At 44.9% G+C, this 22,568-nt stretch overlaps 2 protein-coding genes across 2 annotated transcripts in view; one reads left to right on the plus strand and one right to left on the minus strand.

Moving 5' to 3' along the window:
• Positions 1-615: 615 nt before the first annotated feature.
• ZNF276 (zinc finger protein 276) lies at positions 616-17,239 on the plus strand. Its single transcript, XM_036750247.1, has 11 exons — positions 616-741; positions 5,176-5,479; positions 5,812-5,864; positions 5,984-6,436; positions 7,540-7,618; positions 8,823-8,906; positions 11,155-11,262; positions 11,345-11,420; positions 14,337-14,454; positions 16,010-16,109; positions 16,438-17,239. Exons 2-11 carry the CDS (start codon positions 5,196-5,198, stop codon positions 16,724-16,726), a joined length of 1,644 nt encoding a protein of 547 aa, XP_036606142.1. The 5' UTR covers positions 616-741; positions 5,176-5,195; the 3' UTR covers positions 16,727-17,239.
• FANCA (FA complementation group A) overlaps positions 17,221-22,568 on the minus strand; it is a 103,303-nt gene continuing 97,955 nt past the window's right edge. The window contains exons 37-43 of the mRNA XM_036750246.1: positions 21,479-21,623; positions 20,324-20,386; positions 19,296-19,401; positions 18,837-18,921; positions 18,368-18,524; positions 17,926-18,018; positions 17,221-17,486 (exon numbers count right to left, since the gene is read on the minus strand). Coding sequence (XP_036606141.1) covers positions 17,379-17,486; positions 17,926-18,018; positions 18,368-18,524; positions 18,837-18,921; positions 19,296-19,401; positions 20,324-20,386; positions 21,479-21,623 — 757 coding nt within the window. The 3' untranslated portion in view covers positions 17,221-17,378. The remainder of the gene's footprint in view (positions 17,487-17,925; positions 18,019-18,367; positions 18,525-18,836; positions 18,922-19,295; positions 19,402-20,323; positions 20,387-21,478; positions 21,624-22,568) is intronic.

Genomic DNA, 22,568 nt, shown 5'->3' on the forward strand with positions numbered 1-22,568 from the left:
ACGTTTGGGGGGCAGAGGAGAGCTGGGCATTAAGTCCCTGGTTGGGGCCCTGCGAGCCCCCTCCCCTAAAGGCTGCTTTCCGGGGGTGGAGGCGGAAGGCCGGGGGCTCTTGGCAGGCCGGCGTTGGTACCCCTCGGCCCTGGCCCCGCGCGGCCCCCGGGGGCCCAGCAGCGCCCGCTGCGGCGCTAGCCGGTGACCTTGGGCTGGCCAGGGCCGGAACCGTGACTGTAGCCGGGGCCGGGCCCGCGTCGCGCTGGGGCGACGGGCCCCCCGGGCCGGCAGAGAGCGCTGCCGCCGCCGCCGCCGGGGCCCCTCGTGCCGCTTTTCCGGCCGCCTCGCTCGCCCGCCGGCCCGGCCTGGCTCCTCCCCCGGCCCCGGAGAGGGGCGCGGCGGCGGCGGGGGCGGCGGCGGCGGCGGCGGGCCATGAGTGCGGCCGGCCTCTAGCCGCAGCCGCAGCGGCCGCCATGAAGCGGGACCGCCTGGGCCGCTTCCTGTCCCCGGGGGCGGCCGGCAAGCGCGGGCTCGCGGCCGCCGCCACGAGCGGCCCCGGCAGCCGGGCCCGGGCCCCGCGGGCTGGCTCAGGCGGCTCGGGGCCGGAGGAGGACGGCGAGGGGGCGGCCGAGGCCCCGCCGCGGCCCGGGGGCAGCTGGGGCGCGGGGCCGCCCCGGGTCTGCGGGGACGACGAGGACGACGACGAGGCCGCCGCCGTGACCGTGACCGAGGACGGCTCCGACGAGGCAGGTGGGTGGCCGCGTGCGCTCGCGATCGTGGGCGCGGGGCCCCGCTCCGCCCCCGCCCCGCCGGGCCCGGGCTCTGGGTGCCGGCCTCTTGGCCAGGCCAGCCCCGTTCCGGGCTCTCCGCAACTTCCAAAGCCTGCCTCCTCCTCCTCCCAGAGTGTTGCTGGGAGGGCGTTATGTGAGCCTCTCCCCCACCCCCCCGCACTTCATCATCATCATCATCATCATCACCAGCACTCCCACCCCCTTGCATTGACAGAGGAGTAAACTGAGACCCAGAGGGGGAATCGACTTGCCCAAGGTCACCCAGGCAGTCTCCCAGTCCTTTCCTAGCCCTCTCACCTTACATTCTTGGAGAAATCCCTAGGAATCCCCTCAACTCGCTAATATAGTCAGAGACATCTGAGGGGATGACGGGCTTTGTCCTCTCACCCCGCAGCAACCCCTGGAGGCTTGCCTCCCAACTAGTGGGCATTAGGAACTCCAAGGATGTGGAGCTAGAAAGGGCCCTAGAGATCATTTGGTCCAATAATGATGCCCATAAAAGTTAAGAGACTTGTCCAAGGTCACACAGGGCTTGGCAGACCCCAGATCAGTCAGGTGCCAGCCTACCCTGTTCCATTTCTGCTCTCTGTCTTGAGAACTTTCAGGCAGTGGCCACTTGTGTTGTACATTTGAAATGGTATCCCAAACCTATAACAGTAGCCTCTGTCACTCTTCCAAATCCATCATTAGCCTGTTTTTTTCAGGTCACCATCTATCCCCACGTCTTCCTCCATCACTAGAGGAAGTCATGTTCTTCATTGGCATATGTGTGGTAGCTTTACACCCCAGAATTTTTTCTACACACACACACACTCTGAGAGAGAGAGAGATTGAGCATGAGTTGGGAGACTGGAACTTTGGACCTAGTGATTCTAGGCTATGTGGTCAGGCCACTTGTAATCAGGAAGATGCCACTCCCTGAGTTCAAGTCTGGCTCAGACACTCACTTAGCTGTGTGACCCTGAGCAAGTCACTTAACCCTGTTTGCCTCAGTCTCCTCATGTGTAAAATGAGATGCAGAAGGAAATAGCAAACCACTCCAGTATCTTTGCCCAGAAATCCTCAAATGGGGTCAGGAAGGGTTGGACATGACTGAAAATCGACTGAACAACAGTAACAAATCTGACTTCAACTGTCCCCTGCTTCCTATCTAAATAGGGAGACCAAGAATCAATTTGTTTTCCCTTTAGGTAATAATTCGTAACATTAGAAGACTGGTCATTTAAAATCCCACTGTTAGATAAGCATTCCTTGTGTGTTTCTTTCTTGTATCTGGCTACAGTGTAACCTAGAGAGAGGGTTGGTGTGAAAGCTACCAGTTTGGTAACAGATTGGTTTGTTTCACAAGTGCTGAAAGCCGCAGCTGCTTAGTGGGGACTGGGACAGGCAGTGCGTTTCATCATAGTTCAACTTGCTCTCCTCACATGCTACACTGTCTATTTCCTGAGACCTTTCTCTTTCTTTTTGGGGGGTGGGGTGGGGGTGGCAGGAAGGTGCTATTAGTCCCTGTGATAGCCTCAGAACTTTGCTTTTCTAGCCCTGTTCCCATCCTTTGGCCAATTAAGGGGGGCTCAACCTTGCTCACTTCGCCATGTAGTATTTACTTAGTTTGCTTCTTATCCCACTAGTGACAATTTTTGATTAGAGGCCCAAGACTAGTGTGCACATATGTTGAGAGTTAAAAGTACAATCACTAGGACTTACCTAGTTGTGGAACGGGCACCAAAATCCCAAGATGAGCTGGTCAGAACCTATCCCTTGAAGCTGAGTGTGGTTGTTGTTGAGAGTCCTGAGAAGAGTTCTGGAGGAGCTGCTCTTTGGAAGATTCTGTTCTTGAGTTTCCTTACCAAAATGCAAGCGGAGTCACTTTTCTCAACAGCCAGTCACTCAGAAAGTGGGAAAGCCTCATTCTATCCTTGCTTCCTAAGTCTCAAACACTTTGTACTACCCTGAACAGGACTCTGGTTGAGCTGATCAGGGGGCTAAAGTCTAACTCTGATCCTGGGAGTAAGTAAGCACTGTGTGGTGCTGGACTTCTAACCAGATTGGTGAGTAGGCCCCAAGTCTGCAGGGGGAAAGATTCCTTGTGTCTGACTAGGGAGGCACACTGAGCCCTAGGTAGCTGGGGGTAAGACCATGCAGAGAAGAAGAAGAAGTATGATTTAACTGGGAGGTGGGGAATGGGAGCAAGGCTGCCCAATATTAATACTCTACGTCTTTTGACTCGATCTGAGATGAGATGTCCGTTGAAAGCATCAGAGTATGTATTACTTCAGCCTGCCTCTTAGGGTTGAGAGGAGGGGAACGATATTTGAGGGTTGTGAGAATTCTTAAGTGCCGCTTTAGGTCATGTCTAAAGGCTGTTAGAGCCTTGTCTCAGGGTATGAAGAGCAGGAGACAAATTCTGTTCTTCTTTCTACATTCCCTTATTCCCCCAGATAGTCTTTTTCCTCCTCCTCAGATTTCAGCTAGTCATAGCATCTGCTCTTGCTCGCAGAAGCAGCAGCAGGAATTACCACCTGGGAACAGTATTCAGGGAAGGAGGGTTTCTGTAAAATGGGTGTGAAATGCCCTCTAATTCTGTGGAAGATGCTCCAGAAAGACACATTATATTACGAAGAGCATAGTTCTAGGAGTCAGAAGCCATGTACCAGGAGTCTGGTCCCAGCTCTACTGCTAACTGGTAGTAACAATAGTCTTATTTTCCTCCTCTATAAAGTAAGGGACCTTTAGTGATGCTGAAAATATTGCTTTGTTGAGAAAATTTGTATCATGTTCTAAGGGCCATATAATTTTTCCTGTACATTGTGATTTAGATATTTTTCTAGGCAGGGTTGAAAACCACAGCAGCACAAGCCAGGCTCTCTCCTATAAGAGAGAAAGAACTCTTTAGGCTCCAAGACCATATGTGGTTATATTTGTGAATGAAGAGAATGGATGTTCTCTTCCTTGAGGGAAGGGATTGTTTCATTTTTGTTTTTCTATCCAGAACACTTACTTAACCACAGTACCTGGCACATAGTTAGAACTTAATAAATGCTCATCAATTGATATCAGTGGCCATTCAGTAGCACTTAAATGAAAATTGTTTTGCTTCCATTTGCCTTTATTGTTGTCCACGGATATTGATATGGGAAGGTTTAACATTAGGTATGAGGTTTGATAAGTTCCCTCCTTTGTGACAATCATAGTATGACTTCTGACTATTCATCTGATTGCTGTCTCATTTTCCCCATTTTCAAAAGAAGGAATAACAATAGGCCTAATATTTGACATCTATTTTTGTTTGCTTTTGGAGGCGGGGAGGCAAGGCAATTGGGGTTAAGTGACTTGCCCAAGTGACTTATTAGCACACAGCTAATAAGTGTCAAGTGTCTGAGGCTGAATTTGAACTCAGGTCCTTCTGACTCCAGGGCCTGTGCTATATTCACTCCGCCACCTTAGATGCCCCTTGACATTTATTTTTAAGAGCTTTCATGTTCATCTTCTCATTTAAACCTCACAAGAACCCTGTGAGATAGGTAGGGTAGGATAGATGGTATCCCCATTTGATAGATGGGGGTTATCTGCCTTAGGCTATTCAGCTAAATAGTGGCAGAGCTCAGACACATGTCTGGGCCAGCATCCTCTATCCTCGAAGAGATGCTCTAAGGAGAAATGAAATTATTGATGGGAGAATGCCAGGAATTCTTTAAAAGGTGCTCCAGAAGTACACAGTAAAGTAAAAATAGCATTCGACTAAGATTCAGAGACCTGGATTTGAGTGAGCAACACTGCTTATGAGATAACAATGTGGCATGGGGGAAAAATGGTACATTTGGTATCATTAGCCTGGTTTGAATCCCGGGTCTGCTGACTGTTCCCTGTGGGAATTTGGACCAGTCGCTTGTGTCTGGGCCTCAGTTTCCTCACTCATAGAATGATCATGTTGGATGCATTCATCTCTCAGGTTCCTTTCAGCTCTAGTATTTTATGTACTATGAAGTACTGGTATCATCGCCAGTCACTAGAGGTCTCCATTTCAAGTCTAGGAATGCAGGCTGAGAGCCAAACTCCATGGCTTTGACTATTGCCCAGACACATTAGTCAGTGTTTAAAGTTTGTTTGTGTGTGAAGATGCTGGGGAGGGCCTCCATGCTTGGCAGGAATGCTTTGAGTTTGATAGAATTGTGGGTATAAATATTGCTGTTTTCCCCCCTTCAAGCATGGAGAAACTTTGGATTCAGCAGCATTTGGGATATAAGTGTGCTGAGAATCTCTTTTCTTCCAACACACACATACTCCAATGAGACATGGAAATCTCTGAGCTCATGTCTCAGCCTTGTCTATTTAGGAAAAAAAAATCCACTTGCCGGGTTGGTGTGCCATTCGCCTCTTCTCATCCTCTTCACAGGCCCAGGCCGTCCTCTTAGCATGGGGTACTGCCGCCTCTGTCACGGGAAGTTTTCCTCACGGAGTCTCCGCCACATATTTGGTCAGGTGCCAGGTGAGAGCTGTGAGAAGCCGCGCCGGATGGAGCAGGTCTTCTTCATGGACTTCAAGCGCCTGCTGGGGGTGCCCATTCACCAGGACCCAGCCCTCCCCCAGTTTGTCTGTAAGAACTGCCACGCCCAGTTCTACAAGTGTCACAGCATTCTCAAGTCCTTCCTGCAGAGGGTCAATACATCCCCCACAGGCCACCGGAAGCCCCGAGGAAAGTAGGTTGTTTTTGTACCAAGATGTTGAGTTGGGCTGAATGGTGATGTTTTGAGGTTGCCCTGAGTCACACAGCCAGTTGCTGATGGCAGCAGGAACAGAGCTCACAGCTCCCAAGTCAGCAGTTGTAGCCACTGAACCACACCTCATGTTGGGTTCCTGGGCTGCGCCCAACCCAGGAGGCGGCAAGGCTGTTTGGTTTCAGCTTCCACTGCAGACAGGGCATGCTCTGTTGTCTATAGGCAAGAGGCCTGGGCCCATTGGCCTATGCCACCTTTCCTCCCTCCCCCTCCATCCCCATGTGATATCCAACTGGTGCTGCTTCCATTTGCAGGGGCGGCACTGATGATGGGTCCCAGGCTGAGACAGAGGAGGGAACCTGTCTGAGTGAGTATGTCCCCCAGTTCCTTGGGAACTTTAGTTTCCTGTGACAGATGTTTGGTCTGATGCCCGCTATTGGGTGCTAACCACCTCTGGGGGCTCTTCTGTCTTTGTTGACTGCACAGTGGACCTGATCACCTCCAGTCCCCAGTGCCTGCACCGACTGGTGGGGTGGGCCCACGGGCACGCAGTGAGCTGTGGAGCAGTGCCAAGCCTCCAGAACATGCTGTCTTCCGAGTACTGTGGCATCATCCAGGCTGTGTGGGGCTGTGACCAGGGCCATGACTACATCATGGATACAGACTCAAACTGCAGTGCCCTGCTACTTGACAGCACACTGGCCGTCAGATGGGAATGGGATAGAGAGACAGCCCATCGGCTCTCCATCAACAGTGGAACCAAGCCTCCTGCAGCTGTCCTGCAGAGTCCTAGGAGCAAAGGGACCATGGTGCCAGCTGGCACAGAGAGCCAGTCACTGCCCAACACAGATGAAGTTCAGCCCCCTTTGGACGACAACCCTGCGGGGCCTGAGCCAGATTCACCACCAGAGCCTAGCCAGCCCCCAAGCGGGGCCCAAGGTAAGAAGCCTCATGCCCACTGCTTCCTCCCAGGTAGGCGACTCTAGACTGCCTACAACAATTGCTGGCCAGTTGTTGCTCCATTGATTCTGTTCATTCCCATAGGCTTGTATTTGTCTCTGGTCACCCCAAGTTGCTGGCAATGTTCTTGAGCTCCCTGTGGCCACAACAGTCAACTCTATAAGTGGCCATAGGTGGTGCAACTGTGGGTGAAGCAGTCTATGGATCTCCTTCCTTCACAGGGGAGCTGGGTAATGGCTAGGGCACTTTGTGCTCCCACTGAAGCTGCTGAGAAAGCAGGGCACCTTTATCCTGCCTGGTCTCTTTCTCTTCGGTCATTTGATATACAAGACCTTATTTCAGCAGGTTTCCTTTTAACATTCACTTCTCTTCTACCCAGTCTTCCATTCACCCTAATGCTGCAGACAGGAAGCACAGACCTATTTTTGTGGAACAAGTTGATTGTGGGGAAAGAGAAGAATCAGTTACTTGTCCATGGGATGTGGGGGGAGAATGCAGTGGTGGCAAGTGGGTTGTCATGACTGGGGATGGTGTGTTGGTTCCTGCTGCAGAATTGCCTGGTCCTCCTCCAGCATGCCCTGGTGACACTCCATTGGGATAGATCATACATGGCTTTTTTCTTTTAGCTGACCAGCAGAAAAGAACACAGACCAGTTATGTAGGGGACTAGGTCTAATAGTATCTTTGGGCTATCTTTAAAGCTTGGACCTGTATGACACCTTGGGGATACTGTACTTAGTACTTCAACCACAAGATGCCATGTATGAGGGAGAAGCTGTCTGTCTAGCAGCAGGGTCTTGGGGAGGAGGGTGGAAAGCAGGCTTTGAGTTATAGAAAAATGCAGGCCCTATAGAAAATAGTGTGAAATAGCCCTCAATTGTGCCTGAAATAGCTACTGTATTCAAGTAATTCTTTCTCCCAGGCACATAGCAGTGACCGGTGATTTCACACACTGTCCTCCCTCTTAAGTGGCAATTTAAAAAAAAAAATTATTGACCAAGTCATGTTGCAGAGTACTCCAGAGCTGGGTCTTACAGTTCCATTTTATGTTGGTAACACAAGCCTTTTTCTTTATTTCTCAGGGCAATTGAGTGTGAAGCAGGTTTCATCTTCAGCCTTGGATGATCGGGTAAAAGACGAGTTCAGTGACCTTTCTGAGGGGTGAGAGAAGAGTGGGTTTAAATAGCTTAAAATTTCTTCTTCACAAACCAAACTTGGTCATCATAGACTTTTAATGTCCAGAGTTGTCCTCAGGAGCCCCTGCCTTCCTGGATTGAGATCTGGAAATAAAGACTAGAAGAATTCATTGGGTCCCACTTTTTACCCTTGACTTATTCCAAGTAATAAAGGAAGTGGAACCAGGAGTCGAACTCAAGTCCAGATCTAGCATTCATTCTAATACACCATACTTTTAATGGTGGCTTATTATGGGCTAGAGTTGCAGCCCAGATTGAGCTTCTCTCTTTCTAATTTAGGATCTCCTGGAGATGGGTCAGTGCCCTAAGTTCCAGTGGTATTGAAAGGAAAAAAAAATCCCTTTTCAATTGAATAATTTTTTTTGGCTTGGGCAGTGTTGAAGAGTTGTCAAAACAATTCTGTCTTCTGGTATCTGTTTACCATTAGTTATCATCTCTCAGGTACGCCCTTCCAGATACCAATTTTGTCTAACTCCCAAATGTTATTGTAACATATGAACTAGAAAGGAGCTTTGTTCCCTAGGGGAGTGGGGGGTGGGGCAGATCTTGTTTTGAATTGAGTAGCTTTAGTGCCTAAGTGGTAGAAGGGAACAGAAATAGGAATTCCTTTAGGGTCTTAGCACTGTGACCAGGAGCTGATTCAAGGGTCTTTTGAGTGGAGTATGACTCGGGGCAGTGAGAGAGATGCTGTGAGAGACACATTTCCTTCTAACTTGGACACAATTTGCTAGTGAATGTTATTAGGGACAAATATTTTAGAGTGAAGGTCTCAGGTTTAGTTTCACTGTGTGAATAGTTGCACTGTTGCTTTAAGGTGTTAAAATAACAAAGCTCATGCAGATGAGACCCTGGTTATCTAAATTAGGCCCATGAAAAGGAGAGAAAGGCAAGCTACTAATCCACCTGCCCTAAAGAATCGTGTTGTCCTTAAGAGCTCTGTTACATAAAATCATTCTTAGCTTAGTGATAGTTTGTTCACTCACTTTGATAGGGAATGTATTTGGAGGTCTTGGTGTTCTTAACATTTAAGGTATTTTGGTAACGAGATAAGACAAATTACAAAAGATTGGGGTGAGGGCCAGGGCCTACAGATAAGAACTGTAAATACTGCAGAAGCCTTAACACTGCTCAGTCAGTGCTTTGTTAAAAGGGGCTTTCTTCTTTTTCAGAGACTTCTTGAGTGATGATGAAAATGACAAGAGGAGAAATACTCAGTCATCTGATGAATCCTTTGAGCCTTATCCAGAAAAGAAGTAAGGCCTCTTGTCTACAAGTAAATTTTTGGGTAGTGATTGGTATTAAGTGGATAATTCTAGAGATTGATATCCTGGCTTGAATATGGTAAAGAAAGAGACAGAAAAATGTTTTGCATGTGTGTCTTTTTCCTCCAGACAGTGCTTGGGCCCTTTGCCTGGTATAATCCCTTAAAGCCTTTTGAAATTTGATTTGCTAAGAATGAGCGTGGGGTCTATTTGGTCAGCATGAGTCTGTGAAGAAAGCCCCTACAGTTTCTTTCATGCCATAGATAAATGACTGAACAAAAGAAAAAGCATTTATTATGTGCTTACTATGTGCCAGATGCTGGGGATACAAGTATAAAAATACAATCCCTTCCCTCAAGGAGCTTATATTCTAATAAAGGGAGATAACAAATAAAAAAAGTAGTAGTATGACTGGGAAGGAGTGTTTTGGACTAGAACCTGTCTTTCCAGGAATTTCATTTGATTACTCTTGCCAAAGCGAGAGATAGAAAGGGGGTAAAGGAGTAGAGAAATGGTACAAAGGTGGCAACATGGCATCAAGATGTATACAGGGAGTTGCCATGTAGTGAGTCTGTGGGTTGGGGCAGTTAAGAACTCTCACAAGGAATGAGTCAATTAATGCCCCTACCATATCTAAACTGGGGATACTGAGATTAATTTAACTTAGATTATATAACAGTTATCACTAAAGAATGATTGGAAGTCCATGAAATTGCAAAGAGTAGGCATTTAAAGGGTAGAAACCTGTTCACCAAGAACTGCTTCAATTATCTTTTCATGTTCCACCAAAGCTGCTTTAGGACTACTATTAAGAAAGGCTTCATTGAACCTGGGGAATGTATAACCCAAAGACTCCTTGTGGGCACTTGATATTTGATTGACATGTGCTTATTCTTTGGCTGGTCACAGGTATTCACACAGAGATGCACTGGAAAGTGTACAATAGATTAAGAAATTCCTTACATGATAGGTATTGGGCGTAATTTGTGAATTTTAAAAATATCTTTTGGCTAGAACAGACCACATTTCTATAAATGTTATAAAGTGTTTTCCTCACATCTCTGTGAAGTTAGACATTTGGGAATTTCCCTCTCTTTATAAAGCAATACTTCACTTATCTGCCACTGTCTATTATGTAGAATATAGATCAGAACTAGAAAGCAAGCCAAAAGTAAAAAGGTCTCCTGAACAAAAGTGGACAGCTCAGAGTTTATGTATTAAAAGTTATGCACTTTACCTAAAGGAGAGCCCCTCAGAGTCTCCCTCAGAGCCTGCTTATGCTTTCAGTCGAAACACAGTTCTGACATGCTTGATTAACTGCTTTCCCAGTTTATAGCAGATTTATAACAGAAAATTTAAAATGGTGCTGCTGCAGGTAGGCCAGTGGACAGCAGCAAAATGGAATAGCTGATCGTCAAAAAAGATAAATCATTGAAAAATAAATATGAGAACTCCCAAAGCATAACAGTCTGGGGCAGGGGGTGGGCTGTGTGTGGACATTTTTAGTCCCATATAGTTAAATAGCTTGAAGACATGCATATTATAGTAACTGCTTTTTATGTTAATACTGAGTCATTAAGCAACAGTTAATTTAGGTTCAGTATTCTACTTTATTTTGATGAGGCAATTGGGGTTAAGTGACTTGCCCAGTGTCACACAGCTAGTAAGTGTCAAGCGTCTGAGGCTGGATTTAAACTAAGGTCCTCCTGACTCCAAGGTCAGTGCTCTAGCCACTGGGTCATCTAGCTGCCCTCAGTATTCTATTTTAAAAGGCAGAGAAGTATGTCATACATTTTAGAAATGTTTCCTTCAAAAGTTACTAAAGTGTCTTGGCACTTAAATGTATACATTTTTAGTTAGATCTTACCAAATCACTCTTCCCCCTCTTGCTCCTGCATCCTGGTAGAAGGTGGGTTGGGGGAGGGGGTTACAACACATATTTACATTCCTGGAGAGAACCAAACTATTCTTCTGGTGAATGAAGAATACTAAGGCCTGCAAAGTGAGATTTGGAGATTCTGAGAGGCTAGGATACCAGGAAGATTGGAAGCTGTATTTATGATACACATTTTTAATTGTGATGGCTCAAGAAAGAAAAAACTGCAAAGCCTTCTACATGAGTAGGTGTGGTAAGAACACAACATGCCATACACACAAAGTGTGGGTCATAGAAATCAGACATAGGACATTAAACTTTACCCTTAGTTAAAAAAATCAATGTCTTTTATTTTTAATTCAGGATCTCTGGCAAGATGAGTGACAGCAAAGCCAAGAAGTCAGATGAACCCAAAATTAGAAAGAAACCAGGACCCAAACCTGGTTGGAAGAAGAAGATAAAATGTGAAAGGTCAGTAGGAAGAGGGAACACTGATGCAGTTGTTACAGGTTTCAGGGAGGAGTTCTGACTCATATGGTACTTTAAATTGCAGGGAAGAGCTGCCTACCATTTATAAGTGTCCTTACCAAGGCTGCACAGCTGTGTACAGAGGGGCAGATGGGATGAAGGTAAGGCAAAAATTAGCCTTTTGGGTTTACATTGGGGTTTGATCTGAAGCAGTTTCACAGATGGCATAGGCAAGGTTGGTAGTGCCTGTACTTAAATGAAAGCAGCATTAATGGGAAAGGATGAGGGAAGTGCTGTATTATCTGTTGGTATCAGCATTATATCTAGATCTATATATGAACAGAGGTGCTGAACAAATTTATATTAAACCCAAATGAAAAAGCAGATGGTAAGAGAAACTTCAGTGTGACATGGCGCAGTCTTGAATTCCTCTTATTTGTCATCTCCTATGATAATACAGTAGTATTTCGGTGATTTATTATTAGTATTCCATTCTTGATCTCAGTCATTTCCAAATCAATGAGCACCTACTTGTTTCCAGTTATTTGCTATCATAAAAAAATTTGTGAATATTTAGTATATATGAAGGCTTTTCTACCTTCCTTAGGGTATTTAGGGTCACTTGGTTCAAATAATAATAATGACTGAAAAAGCATTTATTAAGTACTTATTATGTATAAAACTCAGTGCTTAGTGCTGGGGATACCAATAGAAAAGGAGTCTAGTTCTTGCTCTCTAATGGAGGAGACAACCTACACAGGCATTTTCAGGAGCAGGTCCCATGGTCCTTAGGATGTAGTGGCAAAGCAGAAAGTACTAATGCCAGAACTCCATCATTTTCTGAGGCTGGACCCATTGACAAGGCCAAAGGCTGTGGGGAAAACTCTTTTTTGGGGTCTTCAGGTAGTTGTACCTATAGCATCTGTAGGAGAAACTGTCATACTGCATCTCCCTCAGAGTTGCTTTTGGGGATGATGACCAGAAGGCCTTTTAGGCTATGTGACTCCCAAGTGGCAGCTGGTGTGTTGGTGGGGTTGAAGGTGGGCCTGGGTTGGAAATGTAGCTATTCCCAAGGTTCTTAGGTTTAGAGTCCTGAGTCTGAGGAGAGATGGAGGGGTAACAATATCAAGAGGTGCCATAGTGTACTGGATAGAGGGCTGGCCCTGGGGTCAGGAAGACCTGGGTTCAAGTCTTATTTCTGATATACCTTGGCTATGTGTGACAAATCACTTAACTTTTCAGTGTTTCTGATACTATTAGTTGCATTGGTAGGGCATTCTCCAACAATGAAATCAGGTTAGGACCAAGAAAAAAATTTTATATACTAATTTAAGGTTTACAAAACATTAAGTGCCTATAATGTACAGGGGATATGAGAGCAAAAGGTGGGGGGTGGGGGTAGGGGAATCTTTTTTATTTTCTTTAACAAAGATGCTCAGAAGTAGAGTGACTGTTGTGATCTTCATAAATCTTATCTTGGAAGATACAAAGACAAGAATGAAATAGTCCCTGCCTTGAAGGAGCCTATATTCTTCTAGGGCGTACAAGGAGAGGGAGAGAGGGAGGGAAGGAAGAAGGGAGAGAAACTAATAACTAGGGAGGCTTTGTATATTTAGGGAGTGGCTCCTCTTTGGAAGGAATTTAGAGATTCTCAGAAGTGAAGGTGAAGAGGGATGTGCATTCTAGATATGAGGGACCCTCTGCAGGGAGATGGGAACTGAGATGTTATTGGCAGGGAAGAGCTAGCAGCACAGATTAGAGTGGAGAGTATGTGAGGGAGGGTAGGAGGAAACCAGCCTGGAAAGATAGATGAGAGGGAGCCATGTTGTAGAGAGCTTTAAGTAACAGGCTAAGGATTTTTCATTTGATCCTAGGTGTATTAGGAAGCCAGTGAAGGTTTTCTGAGGAGAGTGATATGATGTGATCTGCTTTAGGAATATCAATTTGGCAGTTATTTGAAGGACAGATCAGAAAAGGGAGAGGCTTTTGCAATAGTCCATGGGTTTTTCTTGAAAGGTAGATTTGAGTGAAGCACAGACTGATGAGAGATGCTGAAGGCCAGTATTTCCACAGAGAAAAATGTTTATCTTCTCCCGTGGGACTACGGATTCATAGAATTGTTCCTTTTAGAGGTTACAAAAATTCAAATTCAGCCTTTAGGCTCAAATTTTACACTTTATTGTACAGCTAAAATAAAGCTGTACTTCCTCAGTGGAAAGGTCTCTTCATTGAATAAAGACTTTTTCAGGCTTTAAAGACACATAAATGACACCCACAAAACGGGGCTTTTCCAGTATTCTAGATAGGGCTGGAATAGCAATCACTTTCCTTGTTTTTAGTTATTCATGTCAGAAATGATAGGACGGACACAACCAACAACTTCTAGGTGTTTTTGGTCAGAAATTAATTTATACCAAGTTTCTCGGTTGATTCCTTGACCATCTGAGATATGTCCCCCTGTTAATTCTTTATTCTTCTATAATCCTATACCTGTGTTTGGATCATTGAAGAGAGGGATATTATAATTTTTCATTCCATTAAGACTTTTTCGAAATGTTAGAGATTACCCTCAGGACATGTTTAAACACTGAGGCTCCAAGTCAGAATTTCAGAAAGTGTTTTCTTAACTGCCAGATGAACAGAGGTGTGTGTCACACATGCACACGTGCCCTCTCATCTGTTCCTCACACACCCCTGTCAAAGAGGCAAAGAAAGAGAAGCACAGAGGAGAGGTGCCTTGCTCATGGTCACACAGCCGGTTAGGTGCTAAAGCCAGTTCTGAATCCATGTCTTCATGACTCTGTGTCCGATGCTGCCTTCCCTCAAAGGCTATGAACAGTTTAGTGACATTTAGAGAAAGTGTTTGGCATATTATCTTTCCAGGAGAAGAATAATAAAATTGTGGCCCCAGATCTGTTCAGCATCACTTTGATCTCATACAGTCTGGAAAGATGTAGAGAGTTCTGTTTCTTCTTTTCACTAGTTTCTTTTGCGGACTCTTGTTCTTACTTTTTCTTTTGTAGGGTGTATGATGGCTACTTCAAGGGTATCTATCCATCTCTTTTTCTCATTTGTAGAAACATATAAAAGAGCATCATGAGGAAGTACGAGAAAGGCCTTGCCCCCACCCTGGCTGCAACAAGGTGTTCATGATTGACCGCTATCTGCAGCGTCATGTCAAGCTCATTCACACAGGTAGGCTGACCTCTGCTCTAGGTCCTCGTAGGCCCTCCTGGTTTGTCTCCTTTTGTACATTTGGAGCTCAGGACATTGGCAGGTCAGGCCTCCTGATCACAATCTGGGTATGTTTATGCACATGAAGACGAGTTCATAAAGCTACTTTACTTCCTTAATCTTTTTCTGATATGGTCCTTGTATTTTATGAATCAGAATTTTAAGGCTCATGGTTAAGATGAGCACTATCTCTACACTGTTCATTCTTGCTAAAGAAAGGTTTTTCCTTTGTTCACTTGCATATACCATGTAGGGTGTTCCCCAAGCTAACAGAAACACAATCTCTAAGTTGAAAAGGACCCCAGAGGCCATATAACTTAATTCAACCCATACATGACTAAGAATATCTTTGATCCTAACAATTATGAGACATAAAGGAAACTTTTTTCAGGATGGAGGGGGGAGATTCATCACTTCAGAAAATGGCAATTGTTAATATTAAAAATAATTCTAGCCTCATTTGTATTGTCCCCACTAATTTGGTCTTAAAGTTTATCTTTACCCTAATATTCAAAATTACACAATTCTGTTAGCATGGATGATCCCTCCACTTATGCAAAGCATAAACTCTGCATGATTTGGTAGTTAACTGTCTGACTCAGCTTTCCTCATTTATACAATGGGGATACAATAGCACCTCCCTCCCAGGGCTGGGCTGCTGTGAGCATAAAGTGAGAACCTTCAAGAGGGATGGGGATGCTTGCTGTTCTTATTATCATCTGGGAGAGCTGCTCCACCACCCCATGGCCACCTTGCTGATGAGCCTCTCTGAAGAGCCAGGAAAGCTCTTGGGTGACAGACACAGATGTCAAAGGCCAGGCTCCTAGTGAGTTTCCCTTTACTTTAGCAAAAACAGGCTAGATAAACAAACAGGATAAACTCGATTGGAGAGGGAATGTTTACGTAAAGAGATATAATTTTTAAACAACTCTTCAAGCAAGCATAATTAGCAGATAATTTTATTAACCCCCCAGAAAAGAAGCTGGCAACCTTTATTTGGCAACATTTCCTTAACTTAGCTTGATTTTTTTTTTTGATATTCACTTTTTTTTCTTTGGAGGGGGAAGGCAGGGCAATTGGGATTAAGTGACTTGCCCAAGGTCACATAGCTAGTTAGTGTGTCAAGTGTCTGAGGCTGGATTTGAACTCAGGCCCTCCTGACTCTACTCATTGCGCCACCTAGCTGCCCCTTGATGTTCACTAATATAATGTAAAATTCACAATTCAAGCTATATCCCTCTCTTTGCACCTAACACACTTGCCTAAATGGTAAAGTTTTTATTTACCCTGGAAAAGTCTCAGGCATAAACACTCTCTAACCATGTGGCTACTTGCCTGGTGCTTCTGAAGTAGATATTAATATTTCTTTTTCCTCTTCTCCTGACCATTTCCTTGGAAATAGAAATTAGGATGAAAACAGACAATCTGGATCAGTCTGCCTTCCCTCATTGGTTATATTTAGAAACTGTGAAGGGGGAATTGAATTTGAGTCTCACTTTTTTGGGGGGCATTGCAGAGGTACGGAATTATATCTGTGATGAATGTGGACAGACGTTCAAACAGCGGAAGCACCTTTCAGTTCACCAGATGCGTCACTCAGGAGCGAAGCCCCTCCAGTAAGTGTGGGTTGGGCAGTTCTAATGAAAAACTTGGTTTTAGGATGTTTTTAGCTAAGGGGAAAAAGGGATGGGTCTTGTCTTTTATTCCCCCTTCCTGCATTGAAGCCACTGGGCAAATGTGTGATGATTTGGAAGATGTTTTTTTTTCTCTCATGCATTTACTTCTTTCACGTCTTTATACATGCAGCTGTTAATTTAATGGTAGTTGGGTTTTTTAAAGTTTCTAATTAAATTTGTTTTTGAGAGCTGGTGAGTCTGAATAGTTTGTAAGTGGCAGTTCAGACCCCACATCGGGTCTGTCCTTCATTCTCTCTCTGTCTCTCAGATGTGAAATCTGTGGGTTCCAGTGCAGGCAGCGAGCATCTCTGAAATACCACATGACCAAACACAAAGCCGAGACGGAGCTGGAATTTGCCTGTGACCAGTGTGGCCGGAGGTTTGAAAAGGCTCACAACCTGAATGTCCACATGTCCATGGTGCATCCACTGACCCAGAACCAGGACAAAGCCAAACCACTGCAGAGTGAGCAGCCAACTGGTCTAATGAACCCCTCAGGGACGATGGAAAGTCAGGCTGTCAAACCTGAACTGGTTGCACAACAGGAACCCACCTGAAAGCCTGGAAAGGTTCAGTGTGGATAGTCACTCATCCTTGTACAAATCAAATGATCAAATAGAGTTTTTAACAAAAATTTTAATAGTTTCTCCAACTGAACTGGACTCAATGGCAATAGTTTCAGCTTGCTCCAACACAAAGATAACCATGCTTTAATTTTTTTTTTGCCTGTGCATATGTCCAATGAAGCAGGGTTTAAATGGAATGGAATCACTCTAAGGGTATGGACAGATGTGTACACATCTGCTTTTCCCTGTGGATTGGTAGAAGTAGGGTGTCCTCACATTCTCGGTCATGGAACAGCCCCTCAAGTCTGTACTAGCTCTTCTGCAGGGCAAAAGGTTCATTTCCCCTGGGAAAGTGAGTGACTTGGAACCAGGCTCAGATTTTAAATAATTGATTACCCCTGCCTCAAAGCAATTGAAGGTATTTGTAATCCACTTTTTAGTGTAACAAGAGCTCCATGGTTATGCTTGTAATAAATTATTTACAAAGTAGCCTGGGCTGATGAACACTGGTATTCTGCTGCCTCTGTCCAGTAAGAAAGTGGTCTTTCTATTCTTCAGTTTAAAACTGCTCAGGAACCATAGCGAAACTGTTGTACCAACAAAAGCCATCCTTGGGACAAGGCGCTCCCAGCACAGACATCCTTCAGAAGAGAAGAGGTTCACTGTATAAGTCAGCGTCTTCAGGGGACTGCTGACTACTCAGCAGGGCAGCTTTCATCTCTGGGTCCAGCTCTTCACAGGTGGCCAATAGCTGTGAGAAAACACACACTTTCTTGGCTGCAGTCACTGCCAGCCCGTCCTACAACACTTTGCCAGCCAAACCCAAAGGCATGGGCTTCCTGGTGAGAGCAGACTTTAAACACTTGTTTTATCTATCAAAGCCAAACAACAGAACCCAAGCCTATCGAGAGCTCGGTCTCCGGTCTAATGGCATTTGCAGGTTAATGCTGATCTTGAATACTTATCAAGTGATAAAAGTAGCAATGTTTGGAGCAAAGGTGCCCAAGACACTTTACTTTCTTGCTTGGTAACCAACCCCCCATAGGATCAAGTTCAACAGAGAATGCTGATTGCTTCAGCTAACAGGAGGGGTAGAGTGAGAGAGAATGGGGCTAATTCCTAAGACCTGAACTTCAACAGCTTTATGTTTAAACTTAGATAAAAACCACAAGTGAAAATCTTAATGTTACCTCCATTATGCACGAAAAGCTTCTCTTTGGACACTGTGGTATTGAGTGGAGCAGAAACAGACGAGCTTTTGTTATCAGTCCTAAAGGATCCACCTAGGAGATGTGTCAGACAGAAGTGAAGGGTATGAACTTGTTTTAGGTTTTATTTTAAAAACTGAGTGAAACATGTTATAACTAGCTTCATTTTATGTATACATGTTAATTTATAATTTCAGGTCTCTCATTTAAAAACTATCTGAGAGTCACCCTTCCTTTCAGCTAATTTGTCACTGCTAAATAACAGTCCTTAGACAAGAGGGATCATCTAACTAGTCATAACAAACCAATTTTAAGATTTTGTACCTCCGATCTGGGAGCAGATGTTTTGAAAAGTGTCCTTGATGGATACAGGAAAGGCACCATTGGGAGGGAAACAAGACCCTGATGTGCAGCCCTCACTTACCTGTTTGCCACGCTCTTGGCTTAAGTGAGCTTTGGCTGAAATCACACCGGTCTCTCCTGCTACAAAAAGCTGGACCAACTTCAGGTACATGTCAACAGCAACATACAGAAAGGCTTGCTCTCTACTAAAGAGATCTTCATCAAAGTAGGTAACAAGGCTAGTATGGAAAAGACAGAGGGGAGGGGAGGATACAACGGATGGATCAGAGGTTCTGTTATCACAATGGGAGAAGGTAAAGGGCAGGGACGAAGTCATTTACCTACTAAGAACAAAGCTCCAGGTAAGTGCTGTTCTAGCACTTGTGTAAAAGTCAAAATGTGTGATCAAATCTAAGTGGGAGAGCACCACGGAGATCTGCCGGGTCACTTTTCCTCACAAGGAAGAGCTGGTCCAAATCATGGTATTGTCTTTCCACACAACATGGCAGAGCTAAACCCTCCTCCCTCTAGGCACCATTCTGAATTGTTACCTGTAGAAGGCGAAAGGCAACAGCCTGATGTACTGGTCTGAGGCTAAATGCAGAAGAATTCGATACCTTCCGTTTGATGCTTTTTCTGTAATGCCAAGAGAGAGGAAAGGCTAGCTTGTGCCTAGGGGCTGACGTATTCTTGCCAACACAGCATAATAATGGGAAATGCATTATTCCCCTTGAGGATGGGTTACTTTGGGGGAGTTTGTTTTCTGTTAAGCCTTAGGAGTTAGAGACTCTGTTAAGCAGAACAGAACTATCTGATACCCAGCTCTAAAAGTTCATGGGCAAGTTAATGCAAGGTGGGAGACAGTGACTATTACAATGAGATCTCATTACAGGTGGTGTCATGAAAGCCAGCAGGACAAATTTATAGGCTAGAGGGATTGGGAGGGCCAAGATCCCATCACTAGTTGGGTCTTAGTGTTAAGTCACACATATTTTCTCTTTTTTACTCACCTTTCTTTGTCAATTGAAAGAGAACCAACCAGGATATTTTTCTTTTCTCCAAACATCCAAGGACCTCTGCACAGACATCTAAAGATTTCAGGGAATTCATTCCATCCTGTTTTGTTTTTTGACAAAAAAAGTAATGCTGGAAGCTTTTCACTAGAGTGGTTGGTCCTGAATTTCTGTCCCCTGTTCTAGCCTGCTTCTCTCTGACACTAGCATTCATTTCTTGCTTTAGTTTCCTCATTTGCAAAATAAGATGAGGTATAGGTATCATGAAATGCTGCCTTCTGTGGATACTTGGAAGGGGAGTAAATTACTACAGATTTAAAGTGGAAAGGGCCCTTTACAGGCCATCGGGTTCAACCACCTCATTTAACAAAGGGGGAAACTAAGGACCAGCAAGGTTAGGTGCCACTGGTTAAGTCACAGGGACCAGATGTGGACGTAGGTCTTCTGACTCCAAATCCTGTGAGTGTTATTTTCTTCCTATGCTGCCTCACTTAGCAATATGCAAAGGATTAAAAATTCCTTAAAAAGGCGAGATGCTAGGCCATTGTAAAATAGTAGTGTTCTCAACTTCATGTTGAGATTTCTCAGTTGGATGAAACATGTTTAGAGTTCCCATGGCATACAGGGCAAGGGCAGCTGAAATAACCAAACTGGGAATGATCCTGCAGTCTCTTTGCCATTTCTGCTTGAGTCCTAAGGCTGGGATCCTATACAGGACACCATGTGGATGTCTAGACCCCTTCTGGGTGAAGGAGGGGATAAAGACCTAGATAATACACCCTGGCACACCAGGTCAGAGAAGGGAAGGCACAGTCTTCCTGCTGTCATCTCAAAGGACTATCCAGACTATCCCTGAGACCTTACTCAAGTGAAAAAAAAGATTTGTCTTCCTGTATCTTGAAGATGGTCACCCTTGGCCCTGTGTAGAGCAGGAATTCTATGCTGACTCACATTGGAAGAAGGCTGCCCACTGGACTATCCCCACATATTTACATACCACTTTTTCAGAACAAGTTCAGACTTACATGTGGTGCCAAATATGAAGAGAGAAGGCCCATGAGGGAAAAGAAGAAAAGAGAGACCAACAGCTGTAAATAAAAACATTTACATATGTCACATTAAAAGTTCACATATCACTGCTGAATATGAAATCTTTCTATACAAATACTACGCAAACTTCACTTTAGGACACCTTCCTGGGGGAAAAACTGTACACAGAACCTACTTTCAATCAAATAAGATGAAAATTCTCCATCAGAGGTAAATTTCTTACAGGTTAGGTATTAATCTTTTGCTATCTGTTTCTGACTAGAACTGCTATTTGCTACACAGAAATACTTAGACGTTCTTTGAACCACACTTCACCTAATTTTCCAAAGTAAATTACCATGCTGCAGATGAGGTTTCTACATGGAATGCTATGTACACTTGTCCTCTATGAGCTATATGGAAGGGAATGGGAAGTAGTCTTGTAGAGAATCATTACTGGTGCCTATGGAAGTAAAGGTTTTGGAGTTGGGAGACTTGGTAGAAGGAGGGCAGGAGTCCTATAGGCATCTGAATAGCCATGGCCTAGCTTCTCCCCACTCCCAGCAGCAGTGGAGGAAAGAAGGAGATGGCAGCATTGCCTCGGTGAAGCAGGGAGCTTCCCTGTGCCCTACAGCAGTGCAGGACTCAGGGAGGGAGCCTCAATGCCTGACCACTGCCTGCCAGGATGGCATAGGTACCTCAGGTCTGGGGATATTGTCTGAAGCTTCCTAAAATTCTCTGCCATCCCCTCTTCAGTTCTTTTTTGTGATCTACTGTGATCTACTACCCAGCTAAGCGGAAGTGAGAGTTGCTTTTATAAACTTCACTCTTTGTTTCACCTAAGCTCTTCCCTTTATTTCATGCTGCTGCTTCTTCCATAGTCTTAGAACCCAGGTTTTCAACTTGCTTTTCTTTCACTGACTAACTGAGACATTCAGTCAACAGATGAAACAATGGAAGTGAGTGTGCTAAACAAATAGAAAGCATTATTAAGAAACACCAGATGTCAGGAGGAAAATGATGGGACCTGGACACTCCTTGGGTAATGGAGAATGAGGCAATCATTAGGAGCTTGGGCTGGAGAAGGCATTCTGTTTTGAAGTGGAAAGCTAAAGGGAAAGAAAATAGAGATAAAGAACTTCCTTTCTCACCTCCTCTCCTTCACCTTCCAACTTCTTCAGGGCTTTTTTTGTGATTTCCTGGTCTGCTTGCTGATGAACTGTGAAATGCAAAGAAGCAGCAGAAATCCAAGTAGTGCACAGGTTGGAAGAAAGCACCGTGTCAGAAGACAGGAAGCTGAGGAAGATTCCAGAGAAACTTATTATGGAAGCCTTGAGAATCATGAGCTCTACAATCCTCCCGCCCACTTGATATCATAGCCTTACATTTTGAGTCCAAGTAAAGAAAGGCTCCCATGACCATTTGTGAGCTGTGATACAGCCCTTTTCTCATCCCCTAACAATGAAGCCTTCTTCTCTTTCAAGGATCTACATAAGAACTAACACCTATTACAGCAGGACAAGAGCAAGGACAGATCTTCCCACTAACGTGTGAAATGTTATCTATCAGCTTCATTCCTTTGAGGTTGTGTGGTCCCTTTTAATAGTCATAGGAAATCACAGAATTTAGGGATTATCCAGCCAATCCTCTCATTCTACAGGGGAGGAAACTGGGGCCCAGAGAGGTCCAGTGACTTAACACAAGCCTGCCTTTCTCTCTGACTTGATCCCCAGGCCACATGCCTATGGTCCAGTACAAACAGGATGAATATTATCCATTGGCTTCAGAGGCCCCATAGAGATGGTGATCCTTACACCCTACTGCTATGAAATGCCTGAGAAATGAAGGGTCAGCCCAAGGGCATGGTGAACCTGGGGAGAGAAGGGGCCACCCTGCCTACTGACTAACCAGAGAGCTGGTGCTCTAATGGGGGAACCTGGGGGCTCTTAGAACTTCTGATAGGGCTCCAGAGACCTGGACTGAGGACTCTTTGCTTCAGGACAAGTCACTTCACCTGTGTCCCTCAGCTGCCTCCCTTATAAAAGGAGGACAAATACCCTCAAATCTGTCTCGAAGGGTTGTTGTGAGATTGGAAATATTACATGAAAGTACTTTATAAACACTACACAGTTCTAAGGTAGTATTTTCTCAGCTCTAAAATGAAATGGGGCAGGTCAGATTATTTTACGTGGTCTTGTGTCACCATTAGACCCTTTCTGCCTCACAATTTAGCCTGGAGGC

Source organism: Trichosurus vulpecula, chromosome 3 (assembly GCF_011100635.1).
Source record: "Trichosurus vulpecula isolate mTriVul1 chromosome 3, mTriVul1.pri, whole genome shotgun sequence".
NCBI lineage: Eukaryota > Metazoa > Chordata > Mammalia > Diprotodontia > Phalangeridae > Trichosurus > Trichosurus vulpecula.

What these genes read in the sequence shown, in the direction of transcription:
- ZNF276 (XM_036750247.1), top strand. Translation starts at nt 5,196, where the DNA reads ATGGGGTACTGCCGCCTCTGTCACGGGAAGTTTTCCTCACGGAGTCTC. An exon ending in CACCGGAAGCCCCGAGGAAA is followed by an intron (nt 5,480 to 5,811) that starts GTAGGTTGTTTT and finishes TTCCATTTGCAG; the next exon opens with GGGCGGCACTGATGATGGGT. An exon ending in TGTCAAGCTCATTCACACAG is followed by an intron (nt 14,455 to 16,009) that starts GTAGGCTGACCT and finishes GGGGCATTGCAG; the next exon opens with AGGTACGGAATTATATCTGT.